Source organism: Hirundo rustica, chromosome 9 (assembly GCF_015227805.2).
Source record: "Hirundo rustica isolate bHirRus1 chromosome 9, bHirRus1.pri.v3, whole genome shotgun sequence".
Lineage (NCBI taxonomy): Eukaryota > Metazoa > Chordata > Aves > Passeriformes > Hirundinidae > Hirundo > Hirundo rustica.
Window position 1 is genome coordinate 28,287,236 of NC_053458.1, and position 20,066 is coordinate 28,307,301.

General features: G+C 43.3%; 1 protein-coding gene across 2 annotated transcripts in view; it reads right to left on the reverse strand.

The window, feature by feature from the left end:
* Nucleotides 1-2,606: 2,606 nt before the first annotated feature.
* NTMT2 (N-terminal Xaa-Pro-Lys N-methyltransferase 2) overlaps nt 2,607-20,066 on the reverse strand; it is a 30,915-nt gene continuing 13,455 nt past the window's right edge. The window contains exons 2-5 of one of the 2 annotated variants that reach the window (XM_040072855.2): nt 19,272-19,650; nt 11,768-11,943; nt 6,094-6,343; nt 2,607-3,592 (exon numbers count right to left, since the gene is read on the reverse strand). In XM_040072855.2, coding sequence (XP_039928789.1) covers nt 3,318-3,592; nt 6,094-6,343; nt 11,768-11,943; nt 19,272-19,533 — 963 coding nt within the window. In that variant the 5' untranslated portion in view covers nt 19,534-19,650 and the 3' untranslated portion in view covers nt 2,607-3,317. The remainder of the gene's footprint in view (nt 3,593-6,093; nt 6,344-11,767; nt 11,944-19,271; nt 19,651-20,066) is intronic. The other variant, XM_040072856.2, reaches the window with a different exon arrangement.

Consider the following 20,066-nt stretch of genomic DNA (forward strand, 5'->3'; position numbering starts at 1 on the left):
TTAGCTGTTTCCCTGATCACCTGTCAGTGGTGAATGAGGACTGGAGCTTGAAGGACCCTCAGTGCTCTGGGAGCCTTGTCTCAGACAGGGTCTTGATCTTGGATTAAATCTCTGGTAACATCAAGATGGGGAACAAGTCTTAAATGGGATTCAAACCCCCTCTGCCATCCAAGGAGCTAAAGACTTCTTTAAATGAGTGGTTTAAATAACATGGAAGTTGAGGCAGAGCCATTGAAATGACTATCCAGTCCTTGAACGCCAAAGAATAACTGATACATAGATGATTTCTAAGCAAAATCTTCTGATTGAAATTTGTGGTTATTTATTATTTTTTAAATTATTATTATATACTATTGGTAAAATGCAGACAGCCCTGAATTTCTAAGCCAAGACTGGCCCTTACCCAAATTAAGGAATATTTAAGGGTGGCCTGTACTAGATGACTGGGAGTTCTTGGATTAAAATATGCCTCAGAAAGGGAGGAAACCAAAATATTATTCAGTCTGCAGCCTTCTCATGCATTTAAGCTCCTGGAGGACTTGTGTTTCTTTACTCTTGAGATTCATTATGTCACCAGAAAAGCTTTACTGTTTTACTGTGGAAGCAACATAGCCATGAAACATTAATTTCCAGGAATGTGGAAACCATGAAATATGGGGGTTTTTTTCTACTAAATTAAGATTTTACTTTTCTCTCTTCTCACATAGTTAAGGGAACCAATTTTCATCATGTATTTCTGTGTATGCATTCTGGAAATTCTAATAGGAAAGATACACAAAACACAGGAAGAACATTTTTACATTGAAAAATGTATTTCACCGGTAACCACACCAAGCATTTACATTCCATTTTTCATCCTGAACCACTCTGCATTCTAAACCCACTTTTCTCATTACTGAACTGCACCCACTCTGGTGTGTACACGACCAGCTGATATATTGTGCCCTGTAAGATGTGGCAGCTGTTTAGATTTGTATAAAATTCTTTATTCCTCCATTTCCACAATGCCATTCTCTCACCACAGCAGTGAACACATCACTCAGACCTGCCTGGCACAGACACCACTGCACAGGGATCTCCAGCAATCCCAAGTATTCTGCACCGTGGCAGATGTCTCTGGCTGGAAGAAAAAATGGTGAAGGGCAAATTAATTTGTAATCCATGTAAAGGAAAATATGTAAATGTTCCCTTCTTTTGGCTAATCGGTGTTACTAACTATAGGACTGATGCCTCTTTCTTGATAAAAATGTTACTTACTCAATTTCCATCCAATACCAGCTGATCAGAATGGAAGAATTAGTCAAAACATTCCAGAAGCATCTGTGTCGTGGGAACCATAGGTTTCTAGGCTATAAGAAATGCCAGAATATTCACCAAATCACTAGTGTGGTTTTCCTTAATGCTACAATTAGTGATGGAACATTAACAGAAGGGTTACTGGATGAGAGTTGATGGCAGAAAGCCTTCTGCCATAAACTGGTAATTCTCAACATGTGCGAACATATTGCCAGAGCAGATGAGTTATGCAATTAAAATCAAAATTGGAGATTTGTTATCAAAGGACAGCAATGTGTACTAAAATCCAGCTGAGGGGCTCCCTTATCTTGTTATCTTCAGGCTTCTTTTTTAGTTAATCTAACACAGCTGACAATATTTGACACAGCCAATTGTGCCTGCTGTCATGTGAGGGGTGTTTTACAGAACTCCTTTCCACCAGCACAGAGAGATTTGTCATACTGCAACTCTTTACAAAGTCTGAAAAGCTTTGCCAGGATTGCATTTCAGGGGAGTAAGATGTGATAAAAATCCTGACAGTAAGAACATTTCTAATGTTATCATTAATTTCTAGAATGTTGAACAAGCCTTAGTAACATTTTAAGTGCAAATTATGTTACAAGTTCAACTCAAAAGAAACATTTGATTTTGTCTGGATAAAAATTTTTAATCAACTTGGAAAACTGTGGTTGTGTAGCTTCCCCTCATAAACAAATTTCCAAATTCCCCCTTCGCATCTTCAGGAACGAAGCAGAATTCCAAATTCTGAATTTGTTTTCAAAATGAACTTCTGTCCTCCCACAGCAGTTTCTGTGCCTCCGTGAAGAGGACAAGAAGCTCAATGTATCATTTCTGTGGGCCTTAAGGAGATGGGGCTGCATGTCAGTATTTTCAAATCCGGGCTTATCCAGCTGCTCTTTGAATGGAAATCACAGCTTTTGGGTTACACTAGCACTCTCTGCAGTTTAGCACAGTTGTTAATTAATACAATACCGTATTAGTTCTTCTTAGAGTCTTACTATTAACGCTCCGTGAAATCCCATTAGCTCTGCATGTGGTGCCAGACTCGTTCTGAATGTGGGAAAGAAAGAAATGTACAGTGGTATGAAAAATAAAGAGAGGCTTTCAAGTGGTTTCCACTGTGAACATTCTGGGGGAAAAAAAATATATATTTTCCAGAATGTAATATGTGGGGCAAGCTTTTCACAAAATTTCAATGCAAACATGCAGATATTTGTCAGCCAAGTTTTCCCCCGGAGTGTGAAATCCCTTACGCACCACCATTGTTCTACAGCAGAAACATCAGGGAGATGAAGTAGCTCCTAAAAATGGAAAATTAACCAGGTTGTTTTATTGTCCAAATTGACAGAAATGCAAGCCCCACCCCCCCCAACAACAACAAAGAAAAAACCAACCAAAAAACAAAACCAAACACACACACACACACAAAAACCCACAAAAAACCAACCCCAAAACAAAACAAACACAAAAAATCCCACCAAAATCCTTGCATAGGTGATGCCAACAAAAAAATAAAGCTTTCCTTATATTCTTGATTTAAATATTTTAAGTTACAGGTAGAGAGGACAGTCAAAATTTGGGTGAAGTTTTCCAGAAGTTACTTGAATTTGCTGCTTCAGTGATCTGGCAGAACCTTCTTAAATTCCCAGAAGACTTAAGTAAAAACCAGGCTTGTTAACACTTCCTACAGAACACCCCAAAATATATTAACTACTGCAGAAACTTCAGGCCTAATTATTTTCTATTAGATGAGTTTTGTACAGTACTGACTTTTTAACGGAAGAGAGATCTGACAGGGAGGTTAGGAAAGGTTAGGAAATTTTTAAAAATGGAAAGAATGATGGAGCAGGTAGGATTTAGAAGCAGACTAGTCCTGGGAGAAGGTTTTTTCATTCTCTCCTGACCCTTCAGGACCTGCTGCCCTGGAGCAGTGCACGGTTAGGAGGATCCCAGGAGGTGTTTTTCTCCTTCCCAATCCCATGGCTCATCCATAGTCCGGTGTCTGCAGTGTCACTGGGCAGTCAGGAGTGGCCAGGGCCTTTCTGCATGGCCAGCATCCAGACAGGGACACACTGCTCAGGGAAGCCCTCCTGCCTCTCCTCCCGCAGCACGGTGAGTCCGCTCATTTCGATGAGGCTGTGCAGGATGTTCAGGTCTCGGATCACGCTGCTGTCCAGGCAGTCCAGGGTGCAGCCCTCCCTGGCCACATTGTCCTTCAGGATGATGACACCGTTGTCCTTCAAGCCATCCTGGCAGCGGATGAGAAACTCCAGGAGATCTTTGTCCGTCAGATATCCTACAGGAGAAAAGATGGGAAACAGATCACTGTCAACCATTCAGACACGTCGGAACGGTGCCTTGATCTGAGTCTCCATCATTTTCCCTTCCACAACAGGGATTCCTTTTGCTGCTCTCTGCACTGCACCTTTGGGACCTACGTATGAAATCGCTGTAAGCTTCCTGTTTATTGCAGGAAGTTGTTATGCTATTCCTGCCACATTTAACTAGGAAATCTTGGGCAAATCCACAAGATCAACAAATACAAACTCCAATCAATATTTAGGATCCGTACTGGTAGCAGCAACAGATGTGGACAGAAGCCGCTGAGGAGAGTGGAGAAAATAGTGGGTGCTGAAGGGTTCTTTAATCTGGTGGTTTAAGTTATAATAAGAATCAGTGGCAGGAAGCTGGAGCCAAACAAATTCATATAGGGAATAAGTGACAACTGTTTAACAGTGTAAGCAATTACCCGTTGGAAACTACCAACAGAAGCGGGGTTTACCACCTCTTGAAGTCCTCAAACCAAGTGTGGTTGAAACTTTCAAGATATGTTTAATTGAACACAAACTACTGGCTTAGCACAAGGGTAAAGGAATGAACAGAACAGCTTGGGATAGAGAGTAGGTCAAACTAGAAAATCCCAGTCCCCTCTGTCTTTTACTGCTGAAAATCTCTGTAACTTTGTGTAGCACTATATACCCATCTAAGGAGTTCTGGATCAAAGATCCAGCAAAGAATGCAAAAGCTTCCAAAATGCCAATTAAACTCCTCACGTTATTAAAATCCTCATGGGATTTTTGCAGATACATATATATTTTTAAATAGTGCTTTTTCCCAATATGTGATTGAGATTCTGCTTCTTATCCTTCCTTCTCAAAGATCAGGAGCTCTGTTGAGAATGGTGGTGTAGAGCTCAGAGAAGAGCAAAATGAGAACTCTCACATGTGAAACATCTAGCAAGAATAAACAAGGACAGGTGATCAGAAACTGAATGAAAAACTTGGAAAAAATAATCACCTGTATTTTCTAGTTAAACTATTTTGTTTTCTTGATGGAATATTTAAACTTTTATAAATTGAAGTTGTCATTTCAAAACCACATTTTGACATAGCATGTCAAGTTTCTTTAACCACTCCTAACAAAAAAAAAATGCCAAAAAAACCCAACCAAACAAAAACAACCAACCAAACCAAAAAAACTCCACCCAACCCACAAAAAAATTAAAAATAAAAAGCCCCCAAAGCTAAAGCTGAATAGTTTTGAAGCTGAAGGAAAATGGTAATTTCTAGATGAAATTTAAGCTTACACTTTCATTTTTTTTATGCTTCAAAATGACTGCCAGGGTTCACATGTTTATGCATGCACAAGACAAATCAAGATTTCATTGGCAAGATTCATTGAAGTTTTTGAACACCTATTTTGGAACTTATTTTTCTCTTTACTTGGCTTTTAGAGTAGTTTCCTAAGAAAATGAGATCTTGAAGGTGTTGCTCTCTAGCAGACAGTCCTGGCCTCGCTCCATCGAGTGAATTTGTTATTCAAGATAGGGGTAGAAGTTTGATTAATGATTAAAATGACTCCATATCTCCTTGACACTGATGGAGAAAGAAGATTCAGATCTGTGTCTATGCTAAAAATACTATATACTCCCTTAGTTAGGAGCCACATATCTGACCAGCACAGTTTTGGGTAGGTCTAAGCTCATTCCTCCTCATTTTGACTTGGATTTGCTCAAAAGGTGAGGCAGGAGCTACATTTACTGCAATGACTCATCATTAAAGAAAAGCAAAAATACAAAGGAAAATTATGCTGGTCTAAAGCAACTTGTTCAGACCTCTTCTTGAATAATTCCTTCTGCCCTCTGAAACTGCACCATGAACACTTTGCTTCACAGCTTAGGAGAAAACCTTCTTTCCACTGCACAGAATTTTATTTTTCATTTGTAAGGTACATAGCCCTCATTATCTGATTGCTCTAAATGCTGCAGGGCACTCACTGGGGTGGCTGCAGGAGAAGAAACAGGTGTTTCTTATAGGAGAGGTTACTGTGGGACACAGCTAAGGGAACCTCTCTGATAAACATCAGTGCACGTAATAAGACCTGATCTGATTTACAGGTATTGGTGATTCCACTATGGCTTTTTTCCTGATTGCTTCCTGAAATACCTCCAAGCCTGGATAACCAGCAGGTTCAGAAACCACTGTTCACAAGTGTGGTCAGCCTCGTGTATTTCTCTGCACCCCAGGCAACTGAGAAAGTGTATTTCTGCTCCAGAAAATCCATATATAAGGCCTCCCCCTCAGCTGCACCTTTGCATGCAGGCTGCTCTCCAGGAACTGGTGCATTTCTCCAACATGTGACCTGAAAAAAACAACTTGATTTGTACCCACTGTGCATGTGGCTTGAGGGAACTCTCAGAAGTCTCTCATGATGAGTCCCAAAGATTTGAGAACCTCCTCTGAGCACAGGCTGCCTGTTCTGTGAGGTGTCAGGACAGAAGGATCACGCAGAACTAACCTGAAACCCACTGAATCCAGATGACGTCGTATCTTTGTGGGGCTGGTGTGAATTCCTGGAGGCTTTTGCAGTAATACATCTCTACCCTGTCCTCCTTGCCCTGCAGGTAGTTCGGGACCTCAGCCAGGAAATTCTCCATCATATCCACCAGCTCCACACTCTTGAAAACCGGCAGCAGGACGTGCTTGCTGATCCGACCTATCCCAGAGCCGCAGTCCAGGGCGCGGCTGGTGCCAGCTTTCCCCACCCCCTGTGGGATGCAAGAAAATGATTTGAAATCCAAAAAATATCACCTGAAAAAATCACAGCAACCGTGTTACCCACTCTGTCCAGCCAGCCTGGTGTCTTCTCTCCTCGTCTTTGCAGGGCTGTTGGGAGATTGATAAGAATCAGCACAGATTTGGGTACCGCTGTCTGAGCTGAGCTGAGCTGGGCTGTAACATTCCTGGGCTGCTGCTGCTGGGACTTCTCACTGCATTTACTGCTGTACAGGAAGTTTTTTGCTTGGTGTAAGAAGAGACAGAGTCTTCCACAAGCTCCTAGCTTTCTCAGAAGATCCACTACTCTTTGTAAAGTCCTTGCATCTTCAAATGTTCACACCTCACAGGCAACTACGTGGCTAGATAAGCCTCATTCTGTGCCCTGTTAAGGCCTAATTAAAAAGCAAATAACTCCATGCAAGCAGTAACTTCTGCAGCACAGAGCTCCCGAGGTGCCCACGGGCATTTCTGCAGACACACAGAATCCCTGGGATCAAAGTGCAGTTCTCAAAACAAATTATGTTTGAACAAAGATCTTGGAGTGGTAGGTGACTTATGACAACTCAAGAAGTTTGGGCTGGAGCATATACAGAAGTTCTCTTTTAGGCATAGAGACAGGAAAGATGATGGACTAGGTTTTGCTTAACTGTTCCTTTTCTCTTCATAAATGTCATCTTTGGACAGAGATCAGACATGAAAAAATGTGGCACAAAGGCTGTGACTATGAGAAAATAATGAAGCGCTGTAAAAGAACCTTTATAATGGAAGCTGTATTTCACCCCTAAAGCTTCCATTCTAGCTATAAAACAGCTCTTAAGAGCCTGCTGCTGTTCTGTAAAACAGAAATTCCGAGTGCACACATGCACTGACTGTGGGATAGGAGCTCCCCTGGCCAAAGTTATCTGTTAAACAAATATATTAAAAGCAAATGTAAACACCTCTTCCCTGTCCTCTGGAACTGAATGTTGAAGTGAAAGCTGTGGGCCAAAGTCCCTGCTGCAACTTCACTGCACTCTAAGGAAATAAGTCCAGGAAGAGTCTTGCTCTTCTTACTTATTGGGAGACCCCCCCTTTGTAATGAACCAAGCATAAATCATGTAACTCACACTCTTTTGGCCTGGCTTCAGTGGGTAATTCAGTAAATTATTAAGGTCAAAGGACAGCACTGTCAATGACATGACTATGAATAGCCCAGGCGAGCATCTGATTACACGGAGTAATTGTAGAAAGAGCACACACGGCCCTCAAGGGCTCTCACCAGCCTCCAAGGCTGCTGCTCCCAATTTGTATGCCCAGGAAGATTAATCTCCTGATGTGTGCACGAATCCACAGACCTTCAACCCTATTGGGCTCTGGAGACTACCTGTTTGTAGTTAGCCAGAAGATGGGAGCCATTCCTCATGCACAGGCTGCACTTAGGAGCACGTGGCTTTTACTGAGGACCAGACTAAGAGGTAACAAGGAGTTCAGGAATGGAGAAGGAACAGCATCTTGGATCTTTACAAGGTGGATTTCCATATTGCTGGCTGGCAGATACATACAGGTCTACACTGATGGGATGAACTAAAAATCTTTGAGGAAGCTGTTGAGAAAACTGGGATGATTTACCAAAGCCACCAACAGAATTTGACAAAAAGCCAGGTAATTCCTTCAACACTTGTTTCACAGGATCTGCAGTCACAGTATCTCGCTCAAAACAGGGAATTCATCTCCCATGAGACATCACAGCAAGGACCTCTGATGACACATTCCCGTGTGCCATTGAGAAGAAGGAAAGGGAACAGTCTTGGGAGATGAAGTCTGAGAAGGACTGAGAAGGAGTGAGAGCTTTGAGCAGTCAGTTGAGAAGCCCTGAGAAACACTACGGCTCCATTTGTAATGAAAATGTTGACATAATTCCATGTTCAGCTAATATATTTTCAGTTTGGAAGTGCTCAGGGCTTTGACAGAGTATTAACATTTTCTTTGGAAGGCAAACATTTTCCCAAAAGTCTAATTGAGTTGAAAATCAGACTCCTTATTTAAAAAAATAGTATAAGTGAAAACTGTAAGCCAGAACAGGCTTCAAAATTTGAGACTGACTGCTCCTCTGACTACTTGCTTCCCATTACTCAGAAGCGCTGTCCTTTAGGACACATATACACCCCAAAATTGTTCTCTAAAGCTAAATAGGACACTCATAAATTTCACTCGGAATAAAAGAGCTGGGGGATATGTTCGACTTGGTCTTGGAAGCGCAGAAAGGCAGTGAAGCTATGTAGGACAAAAAAAGGGATCAGAGTTCAAGAAAGAGATAAAAATCCCAGTGGTTTTCCTTCTAAATAAATAAAAAAAGAGCACATTTTCAACAACATCTCTTCTATCACCCTGATCAAACTGGAGAAAAATCACTTTCAAGAAGTTTTCACTCAGCAAGTAACCGATCACGCAGGTGAGTTGGGGGCAGGAGAGGGAGAAAGCGTTGAGGGCAGAGAGGGAGCTATAAAGTCAATATAATCTCCATCTGTAATATTTTACACACCTACAGCTCACAGCCGACGCTGAATTAATGCTTCCTTTGTTTTCTTTATTTTCCTTTTTACTCAGTACCTCCGGATTAGGCACTTGGAAACACAGTGGCTGTGTGGACATGGAGGCATTAGCACGCCGCCATAAATATGCAGGGCTGTAGCTGTGCTGATAACCCTGCGGCTGAGACAGCCTGGAGCTTGTCTGCAGAGCGCTGCTGGCTCAAGCCATGTTGCTCTTGGTTTGAGTTCTGCCCACACACACATCAAACCTCTTAACTCGAGCACAGTGGCACTTTCAACTCCATTCGACTCGCCCGCGAAGGAGAGGCTAAAATATAAGTGAAGCCCTCAAGTCCCTTTCTGTAATTCCTTCCATGTGCCCGGGCAAGATGAATTCTCCAACGGTAAAGAAATCTGTAGCTCAGTTTACAGTGGTGCTAAGGATCATGCTAAGAAATGCCATACCTGAAGGTATGCAACATCAGTCATGGAAGGGAAATGTCACTGTGTGGCATTTCCACGCCAGCCAAACTAACTCAAGAGGGGTAATTTGAGTGGAACCGGGCAAGTATTTTTTTAGGGAGCACCGGCTTTGCCAGAATGTAAAGTTTTAAATGAATAAAACTCTCTGTGAAACTGGTATTTCAAATCTAGAGAATAGTTTTTAGCCAAAAAAACATGGGAAAGAATGTTGAAAATGTCAAAGTACTTTTTTTTTTTTTCATAACTTTCAAGGAAAAAAAGAAACCAAACTTGTCAACTTTTCATTTCTAAAGAGCATTTTTTTTTTTATTTTGGAACTGACTTGAGCTCTTGAAAACAAAGGGAAAAGTTTTTCAGAGGGTGAAACAATAAAAAAATTGTTCAGTTGATCTGAAACAAATTTTCCTATTTTCCAATTTTGTTAGACTTCTCTTAATAAAAGAGAAAGTACATTATGGTGAAGCAGATTGGTTTTTTCTATCTTGATCACCTTATGGGTTTAAAATCAATATTCATAGAGCCATAAACCTGTAAGACAGTTAAGTCACTTTATTATAAAGTCACTGCTACAAAAAAGCCACTAAATATCTGTATCTGGTTGAGCAGTATTCAAATTTCAGTAGTATGAAAGGAAAATAAACCATAGGAAACATAATGAATTGGCTACATCTCAACAGAGGACAGGCTTTAACAAACTAAATCAGAATAAGCAAAAGGTGGAGACTCCTCTCTGTTCCTTTTTTATTTTTTTGTTCCTTGATCTTGGCCATTCAGAGTATCCTTTCTATCCCTAGCTAATTATAGGAGTAGTAATTTTGCTCTGGAGTATTTTGTATCTGTCATCACAGCTGATGCATTGGGTATGATTCCTCCTTGGCATGTGAAACTCTGTCACAGACTGTACATCTTTCCTTTTCAGGTCTTGGAGAGGAGAAAGTGTAACAGTGTGACACAAACCTGCCGCAGGAAACTGCATCTATGTGATGTCTAGGAAGGGTGAAAACTCCCCCTGAGCACACACTTATGCAATGCTTGAATTCCGCAAATGTCCTTAAAACAAGACTTAAATAAGATTTAAGGAATGTGCCTCGACCGCATTTCATTTTTCTTCCGAAAGTGCCGTTTTCAGAAACGTCATTCAGAAATGTTAAGAGCAGGTTCAGCTCCTTACTGAGCTTGCTTTGCGTTTTCTCATTTTGTGTTTATTGACAGCGTGGTACAGAGAGGCTCTGAGAAGCCTTTTTTGCCTCAGCATTAATACAAATGATTTCTGATACAGAAAATTGCAGCTATTCACTTGTGTTTTGCTGGCTCACGCTCCCAAAAGTCTCCCTCTATCGAGTTCAGCAAACTTTGCCATCGCTTGCCCTTCACTGCTCTGCATGATTTCTATCTGTTGTCAAGCCACACTCATTTTCCATCATAATCCATTTAAACTGTGCCTTTTTTTTTTTTTTTTTCCATATACAACATCTAATTAACCCATTGAGCTTTCTTCCCACAGTGGATCATTCAGGCTAAAAAAAGGTCATCTGGCTTTCCCAAATTTGTACATTTGAGCAGAAAATTAAAGATCTACAGTAGTATTATATAGAACTAGTAATTTTGTCAGCAGGAGAACTTAACAAATTTGTTTGTGGATTCTTTAACATCTAATACTGTTATTGAGCTGATTTAGCAGGCTCCTTCCCTGGGAAGAGGGAAGGGCAGTCCGAAAACCATCAGGCCACACTTCTAAAGATTTTCAGATTTCCAAAGACAGTTTTAGGACTCAACAGGATTTTCAGAAACCTAAGGACCAAAGTGATACTGCTCTTAAAATCCCACTTGGCATGTCCTTGCGATGTTTACAGACCTTTAGCCATCTGCCTGAAAAGGTGTTCAGTGACACTGGAATGTTTATTTTGCCTAATGTGTAGCTTATTCTATGTACTTCCAATGTGTGGGAGATGGTGAGCTTTGTTGCAGCATTCTCAGAAATATCTAAAAATAGGCAAACCAGAAACTGATCATTTAGTCTCAGCTAGTGTCCCAAATGGACTGCAAGGATTTGCACAGACAAATCTGCCACTGAAGCCAACAAGGAATTTTATCACGAAAGGTCCCAGTCCTGCACTCAGAATTAATCCCTCACTCATCCCCAGCTACAAGAACTATTTGCACAATCCCCATTGCAGCTTGGGAGCATTAGAAAAGGATGTAAAACAGGTAAATAATGATGTAAGACCAGGCAAAATGTGTATGCATGGTGATGAATGACCTAGCAGAAGACATGACCAGACCCAACGACAGTGGTGACCTGTGACTGCAAATCAGATGTGACATACGGTGCCATTTAAATCAGGTGTGGCTGGACAACGTGCACGTCATTTTTGACACATCACCACTGCTTCTTGCAGAAGATGAGATTAAATGACTCACCCCAACAAACTTCCTGAGAAATTCTCGGGAGGATTCAACGTCCGTGTTGGAGAGCTCGATGTAGTCTCCCATCATTCCCTCTTCCGTGGCGGGCACCTCCCGGTAGAAGTGTTTGGCCCTGGCGTAGAACTGCATCTCCCCGTTGATGACTTGACTTGTCAGAGCGTAAAGTTTCACTGCAAGCAGATAAATCATCATTTTATTGTTAGTGACAGATACTTCTGGCTCAGTTAATTGTGGAGGCACGACGGTGAAGACCTGTAAATTTAAGTAGGGCCCTCAAAAGACCAAATCTGTTTCTAAAGCAGTGGTGGAAGGAAAGATGTTGGATTGAATCCTACAAGACCTTGAAGGGATCTAGCTCTCCTCATGCAAATTCGGTGCTTTCCAGGTTCAGAACTCATTTCAATCATCACACTATGATTTCGTGTCAGTGAAAAACCACTTCAGGTTTGAAGTGAACACGCATGCCAAGGACATCAAGCGGTCTGATTTTTCCTGGAAAAGCTGTGGGCCGCATTTACTACTATGCAGGGTCATCATTTCTGCTATCACTGACCTAACTGTTGTGCAGATTTCCAGATATGGTTTCCAGCTATTGACAGCTGCACTGAGAGTGCACCAGGAAGAGAGTGGATGAATGAGGCACTTGCTCTGGTTTATTTTTAGTGATACTGTATGATCTGTGGCAGTGTAAGTAAGCTGAACCAAGGAGCAGATGGTAGTCTCAGGCCTAAATGAGTACACAGGGGGGACACAATTTAGGAGAGACAGTCTTAAATTTTCATCTGTCACAGGTCAAGGAGCAAGGTAATCAGTGGGTGATATACTGAAAGGTCCCTGTGTGCCAGAGGCTTCGATGTTTCTTTTCATTGCTTGGCTACGTTGCTGGTAACATACAGCAATCAGTACTTTGAAGCTGTTTCATAAAACCTGTGAGTTCTGTTGGATAAAGGGCTATTTTGCCCTGTTCTTTAAAAACTGGGGTCTATCCTCCACATCCTGGGTTTTTCTGTACTTGATGTGCAACAGCATACCAAAAGTATGGATTCAAAGCTCAAAAGCTTGGAAATCATCACCTCTGACTGTCTCACATGTGCACCACCTGCCCAGGCATTCTCCTGCGTGTGTGACCGACCCTCCACCAAAAACACACCTCCAAGCCTGACAGTGAAAGCCAAGCAAGGAGGAGGGATGGAGTCACACTGGGAAGAAGCCCTTGCAAGCACCACCTTGCAGTGTGAGACCAGCTCTGCTGCGGCTTCCCAGCGCGCTCAGGGAACTGGAAACGGTCCAGCAGCAAACACCTTCGGCGTTCACGACGAGAGAGAGGGAGAGCTCGCTGCCAGCTGCACAGAAGGACCAGGGAGCAGCTCTTTGTCCCTGCATCTTCCAACTTCCATGGGAGCACTGCCAGCTGCTGCTGGGAAGGGGCTGAATAGGCTTGTGCAGGCCAGGGAACAGGAATTATGCCCTCCACACAGAGGAGGAGAGTAAGGCCAGAGGCCCTGAATATAAGCCTGGAATGTATTTAATTGAGGGCAAGCAAGCCCAGCGGGGAATGATAAGTGTGTGCCTGCCCATCCTCAGCAGGAGAGTGACATTTTGGAGGCAAATGAGGGGGGGGACAAAGGAAGTAGGGTAGGGAATAATTACCACCAAGGACCACTCGCAACAGAATAGTGCTATTGGGTTACATATAAGCAGCATGCCCAGCATATCCCTCATCCAACAAAAGCAGCATTACCAGCCCCTCTTGTCATCACCTGCTTAAGTCAACTGCTGAACGGATACTATTAAAGCTTTAATCCATTACACATTTATGTTATGCCTGAGAAATTTATACCACAAGAAGCACTGAGCCCAGCAAGGGTCAAACCTGGGAGTTTTACACACTCCACTGATTATATTCACATACTCAGAAGAAACCATTTAGCTGAAGAAATTAATACGAAGGGGGCAGCAGCCAATCCCCAGCACAGCTTGGCCAGGGTGGCTCCCAGAGCCTGGGAAAAAGACTCCATCGGTGGTTGGGATTTCTCCAGTAAGGGATCTCTGTCCTCATCCAGAAGTGGCACCATCTTGTCTTCTCTGTGTCTCCTTTTGCTCTGTTTCAGAGGTCAGCCTTTCTGCTGAACAGAACTGAATCCCTGCATGCTGGCTTTACAACGTCTTCCATATATGAACCCAGTGATGATTCCAGGGGTTGTTTCATGGACCTGCCAAGGGACAGTGATTTATCCCATTTTGCTAGATTGAAAGGAAAGGCATTTATAGGCTGTCTGCACACCAGGACAGCATGAACAACAAATATTCAGAGTCCTTCCACTCAAAACATGAGCCTGACCTGCGGCAACACATGGGGACGATATGGTGTTCAGGATATCAGATCTGGAGTGTGTGCTCTCACATTTCTCACTCAGAACCAATATCAGGCTTGCAGAATTCCTGCCAGGACTTGCATGCACACACCAGCTGACTGCAGCTCCTCCCGGGCCATCTGGGGCCCCAGAGCCCTGCCCTACGTGCTGGCATCCGAAACCAGCTCTGGGTGAGCATCCACAGGGGCTTCTCTGTGCATTAAACTGTGCAAAGATGGTTTTATGCATGTCTCCCACCACAGGGCATGCAAGGACATGACCAGAGCAAAGAGGGGCACTGTACCCAAAGTTTTCTCCTGTGGACCCACAGCCTCACTTGTTCAGTGTGAGATCTTTAGAGGTGATTTCCACCTCTTGCTCCCTCAGTGCTGCTCCTCCCTCTCAGGAATTTGCAGCACTGCCAACTCTCCCCATGCACAACCCGGTTTTCCAGACACAGCCAATCAATCTCACCTCTGCTCTGCCTCGCAGCTGTGCCTGGCATGCAGGCTCCAGCAGCAGCACCACAGGGAGGAGGAGGAGGTTTGCCAGCTTGCAGGAATCTACCCCAAAAGGGAAGCGCCACATGTCCTTGGTGGCTGCCAGGGTTGCAGCCCCGCCTCCTCCTCATCACAGGACCTACCTAGCCAGAGGCATCTCCCTTTCCATGACCTGTATGGGACTGCCTCATGCATCAGGAAATGAAATACTTGTGAGGCCTGTTATGGGTACACAGCCTGCCTTCAATGAATTTTGTAAAGTAGGGCACGAGCAGGATAGAGCACACTGCAACTTCCTCAGACATCACAGGGCAGGCAGCTGTCTGACATATGAGGTTTTCCGTGTTAAGGCAGGTAACTTGTAAGATTTAAAGTCAGAAATGTGTTTCCAGTAAAGAAGAAACTTTTTCATGGCACACTTGTCCCTCAGCTGAATCTGCTGGCAAGTCCCCAAGCGGAGATGGTTGAAGCAAACCCACAGCTCTAGCAGGCTGAGGGCACAAACTGGCTCAATAAAGGTCACTCCAGTCATGAGATCAATAATTTTCAGTCACTGCAAACACAGCCTGGATGCAGAGTGGTGATCTACTGAATGCCAACTAATGTGGACTAGACAGACACTATCCACCTGAGCCTTTTGCCTTGAGAAGTTCAAAACATTATCTCTCATATTTTCTTATGGATCTGTTAAAAATGTTGTTTTCCAGGGCATCTGGTCTAAACCTCTGAAGAAATGGACCCCTTAATAGGTAAGACCCAGTGCAATCCCAATTTGCAGTACGCTGACTTACAGGTCTTCACTTCAGGGTTTCCTCAACTAAATTTCCCTGGCAGAAGTAAATGTTGCAAATAATTTTTTTGAAGTTTTTATTTGTGAACATTATTTTGTGGCTCCAATTGCTTTCTGAAAGATACTGAACTAATTCCAGTTTGGCTGAGTGCTCCCTTTTAAATGCAACATCTGCTTTGTGCATCAGTTGAAAAATAGTTATCTGTGTGCATGGTAGAATCTATCTCTCAACTGTGGTCCGAGTACCACGTAAATTCTGTTTTATAGAGGATGAACATCATCCCACCCCCAAAGCAGATTTTGCTTACAGCCACGTGCCTCACACGCAGGAATATTTGTCTCCAGGGATGGATCTTCTCAGTTTTCCACTGCAGATCTCAGCCCACTGGCACCAAGTCCCACAGCCCGTGTAAACACATGCATAATTTCCAGCATCTGAGTAGCTCTAATAAAGTCCACTGGGCTTAAGGGCTCTCACACACATTTAAGTACATTGTTGGATCGGGGCCTGAAGTTACTCATGTCTTTTATTTATAAATGTTAGCCTGGTCTGTAAAAGTGACATGTTTCTTTTAACAGGCTGTGATACCAGATATGCTCAGCTCCTAAGTAAACACGCCTAGAAGAGCTCTACCACTGAACCCAGCAATGGAGTGGGGGGAGAGTGGAGTTAGCTGAGTTTGAAGGAAGCTTTAGACCTTGCAGACCCTGGGCAGCACTGCAGGATTCAGTGTGAGGCTTGGTTTCAATGCTATTGCTCATAAGTCGGGTCAAGCACATGCTTAACTTTCCTGCTAGGTCACAGTGTTGCTCTAGTCCTTTGATACTGTTTCCACAGAGATATCTGCCTCTAGTCTTGAATCCTGAGAAGTTCAGTTCATTTTTGCTCAGGTCCACTCCGAACTGAGCTGGAAACTGGCATTATGCACAGATGTTTAGACCTGCCACATTCTGTCCTCTCCATCACAGAGAGGACTGGATCACAGGATAGTCCAAGTTGAAAGAGACCTGAGGAAGCCTCTGCGCCAAACTGCTTCTCAAAGCAGGGACAGACATGATGTCAGATGAGGTTTGTCAGGGTTTAGACAGCTAGGTTTAGAAATCCTCCAGTGATGGAGAATTGTACAACTTCTCTGAGCAATCTGTTCCAAAGCCTGACTGTCCTCACATAAAAAGATTTTTTTCCTTATAGCCAGTCTGGACTACTTTTGATTTATGGCCACCAGTCCTTGTCCTCATGCCGCACACAACTGTGCAGATCTTAGCTCCATCTTATCCATGACCTTCCTGTAGGTACTAGCAGGATGATATTTGGCTTCTCTTCTGGCTGAACATGCCCCATTCCCTTTGTCTATTGTCACAGGGCACATGATCCTGTTCCCTCACCACACTAGGGAATTAATTCATTCCATGTAATTTCCTGCACCGGCAGTTCAAGGCTCTACACGTAGGGTCTAACAACTGCTGCAGGAAAGGGGATCATCACTTCCTCCAATCAACTAGCCAAGCTTTTGTTAATTCATCCTGGGATTCTGTTGGCTGCCTTTGCTTCCAGGACATTCAGCTGCTGCCTACCAAAACCGCACCAGGAGGGCACTCCCCGGCCAGAACACTGACCAGTCCATGGTGCTGCTACCCAGGTTTTCCTAGTCAGGTACATGACTTGGTGTTTGGGTTGGAATTTCAGTGGATTTGAATGGCATCAGGTTGTTACTGTCTCTTTCCTCCAGCCTATTTAGGTGCCTCAGGATGGGCAGTCCTGATTTAGAGCTTGTGGGCAAGTCCTGGCAGTTGGCTGCAATCTCTGGATATAATGATAAAACAATCCTTCACCTCCTCCAGGACACAGATAAAGATGGCAGGGGGGTTGAAACCAGGTTAACGTTAAGGCCCCTTCCAGCCCGAACCATTCCATGGTTCCAAACAGGACAGGTCCCAGGACAGACCCTCAAAGGATTCCACTGAGCTCAAGGTCTGACCACAACTCTCTGAGCCAATCACACAAACATTTTTTTACCCACCTGACTGTCCCCCTATCCAGACCCTGATATCATAGCAGGATGTGAAATTCCCTGGATCCATGGCACATGAGCTACTCCACCTGTCCTCATGCCCACTTTTACTTGATGACAATAACCATGCAGTAAGAGACATGCTGCACATTCACGTGGAGGCTGGCCTCACAGCCCATCTTCCATGGAGTCAAAGCAACTTGGATAAGCTGGCAATAGGCTTGTAAGATCATTAGTTAAGTTTTAATGAGTCAGGTCACGAAAAGCCTGGCAGAGGGGACCTTTGGTCTGATAGGAACATTTTTCAAAGCCTGTTTTCCAGGAATGGAAATTCAAATAAAATTCAAACAAGAAATAAGCATAGTTTTATGAGCGAAGCAATTAGGCTTGGAAACAGCTGAATGATGACTGATGGGTTATCAGCCAATTAAAACACTTAAACCAAGGTATTTCTGTGTTCATAAAGACGTACTGTGACCCAGACAAGTTATAAGCATGATGCCAGAATTTTTACACTCAGTTTTGAGTTAGATGCTCATAATGGTGCCTTCTAATGGTGCCTTAAAATGATGTAGTGGTACTTACACTAACAGTTAACACAGTAGGAAATCCTGCTCAGTTTCTAGTAAGTTGTGTTTATTTTCAAAACCAATGAAAGATAACATTTTCAACAACTTTGTGAGATTCCATCAACCTGCCATTGATCTCCCTTCCTTTCCACCTTTCCTTCCTTTCCATTGTTCACAGATACCTACCACTAGGGATAGGAGTATTCATCGTCCGTGTTTCATTTCAAACAGCTGCAGATATTGCTGCATTTAAAAAGCCACATTAAAAATATTAAGATAACATGTAAATGTTTTTTCTCTTTACAGGGAGAGGTTTTTTTCTCTTTGAATTCTACCCTCTTGAGCATAGTATTCACTGGCATCTGTACAGTTCACACAACCAGGTAAGGTATTTGTTTTGCCCAAATGGATCATTGAATTAGAAAGGAACCCCCAAGAATTCACTTAAACAGACTGCACAGGCTCATCCTTCCCATCTTAAAATTCTTACAGTTCTGACATTGAGTGTAGGCTGGATACTTCTGCTTAAAACAGGACATGCTAATGTAATAAAGACCCAGGTCAAATCGACTTTTTAGCTTTATTCTCACAGGGAAATCTTGTTTCTTATTCAGGGTCAAATTTTCCTAAAAAATGAGCATTCATTTTCTACATCTTAAAAAAAAATACAAAAACCTCACCAAACCTTCTTGGCATTCTGTCATTGAAATTTGTCTATAAACAATTTTTTGGAAGCATTTTCTTCCCAGAAAGCAAACAGTGAGAAAATCTGCTGCAGAGATCTGTGTAACAGACTTGAAAAAAAAATTAAATCACTTCTTTTCAAGCACTTGTCCAAAACAATACAAACACCAGAGCTAAGGACACCCAGAATGACAACAAAACAGGTGTCAGGCAAAAGAAAGAACAACCTGCCAGCTCTGCTAGTTTTGCATATGTCCTTCCAAGCTCCAAGCAGGTCAAAGCATGTTTTAACTCAAATGATGGCAAAAACAGGAACGGTCAGCCAGAAACCAAACTTCTCGTTCATTCTTGCAAGTCCTTCCCTTGCCCTCCTCTAAGAATCTGTGAAGTACTTAGGTGAAACAAAAGGCTACGGGAGTAGAGGGATTTGGGAGACAGTTCCACACTTTTTAGCGAGCACTGCATTGATCTGGGTTTCTCAAAACTACTACTACTCCTCCTCCCTGTCAGTAACGTGCTTGCCCTGCGCCATCTGACACGATCCATCTCTCCAGAGCACACACAGACACTCCTGCCCACGGCTACTCACCCAGAGGAAGCTTTTCCAGCAGATAAAGGTAACACTTGAAGAAGTCGTTTTGGATCGCCTTGTGCAAGACAAAGGACATGCTGTGCCGACAGAGTTCTTCGTCCGTCTTGTGCCAGCGCGACTTAAAGGCCAAATGTGCTGCTTTATAGGCCATGATGAAGATTTTCTGGGGGGAGAGTGTTGTGGCTGGTGTTCTCTGGAGGACCTGTCCTTCCGAGGGGGCAGAGGCAGTGTCATTTAAATTGTGGCAATGTGCTGTCATTCTATATCGGGGTGTGTGGCAGGGGGCGGAGGCGGGCGAGGGGGGAGTGAGAAACGCTGGCTCTTGGCACTGGCTCCCAGTTATCCCTGGAGTGTTGCCCTCTGAAACAAGCAGGTGCTGGAAAGTGGAAAAAAAAAATCCACCAGGAAATGGCTTAGCCAGGGTAAAAATATATCTGCTCCAAAAAGGAGTGGCTTTAATTCAATTGTACTTTTCCCAATCTATTCAGCTTTCACTTCAAAGGAACTCAGGTATTATCCAGAATCTCCCCCTTCTTTCTTGCAGGGTGATTTTGTTTCTGTGTCTCTCCCTCACTATCGAATGCAGGACACTCAAGAGGAAGGCCAGAAGACAGAACATGGATGTGCCTCTACACAAACTCTGAGTCCTGATAATCTGTGATTCTAGCAAGCAAAGGTTTCCCCTTTTCAAGCTGTTTGTTCCAGGTGTCTGCAGTATCAGTGTGCCGCACTGCAGAAACACAGTCAGGAAATTGGATGTTCCCAATACCAATGGGCCGCCCTGCATCCCCA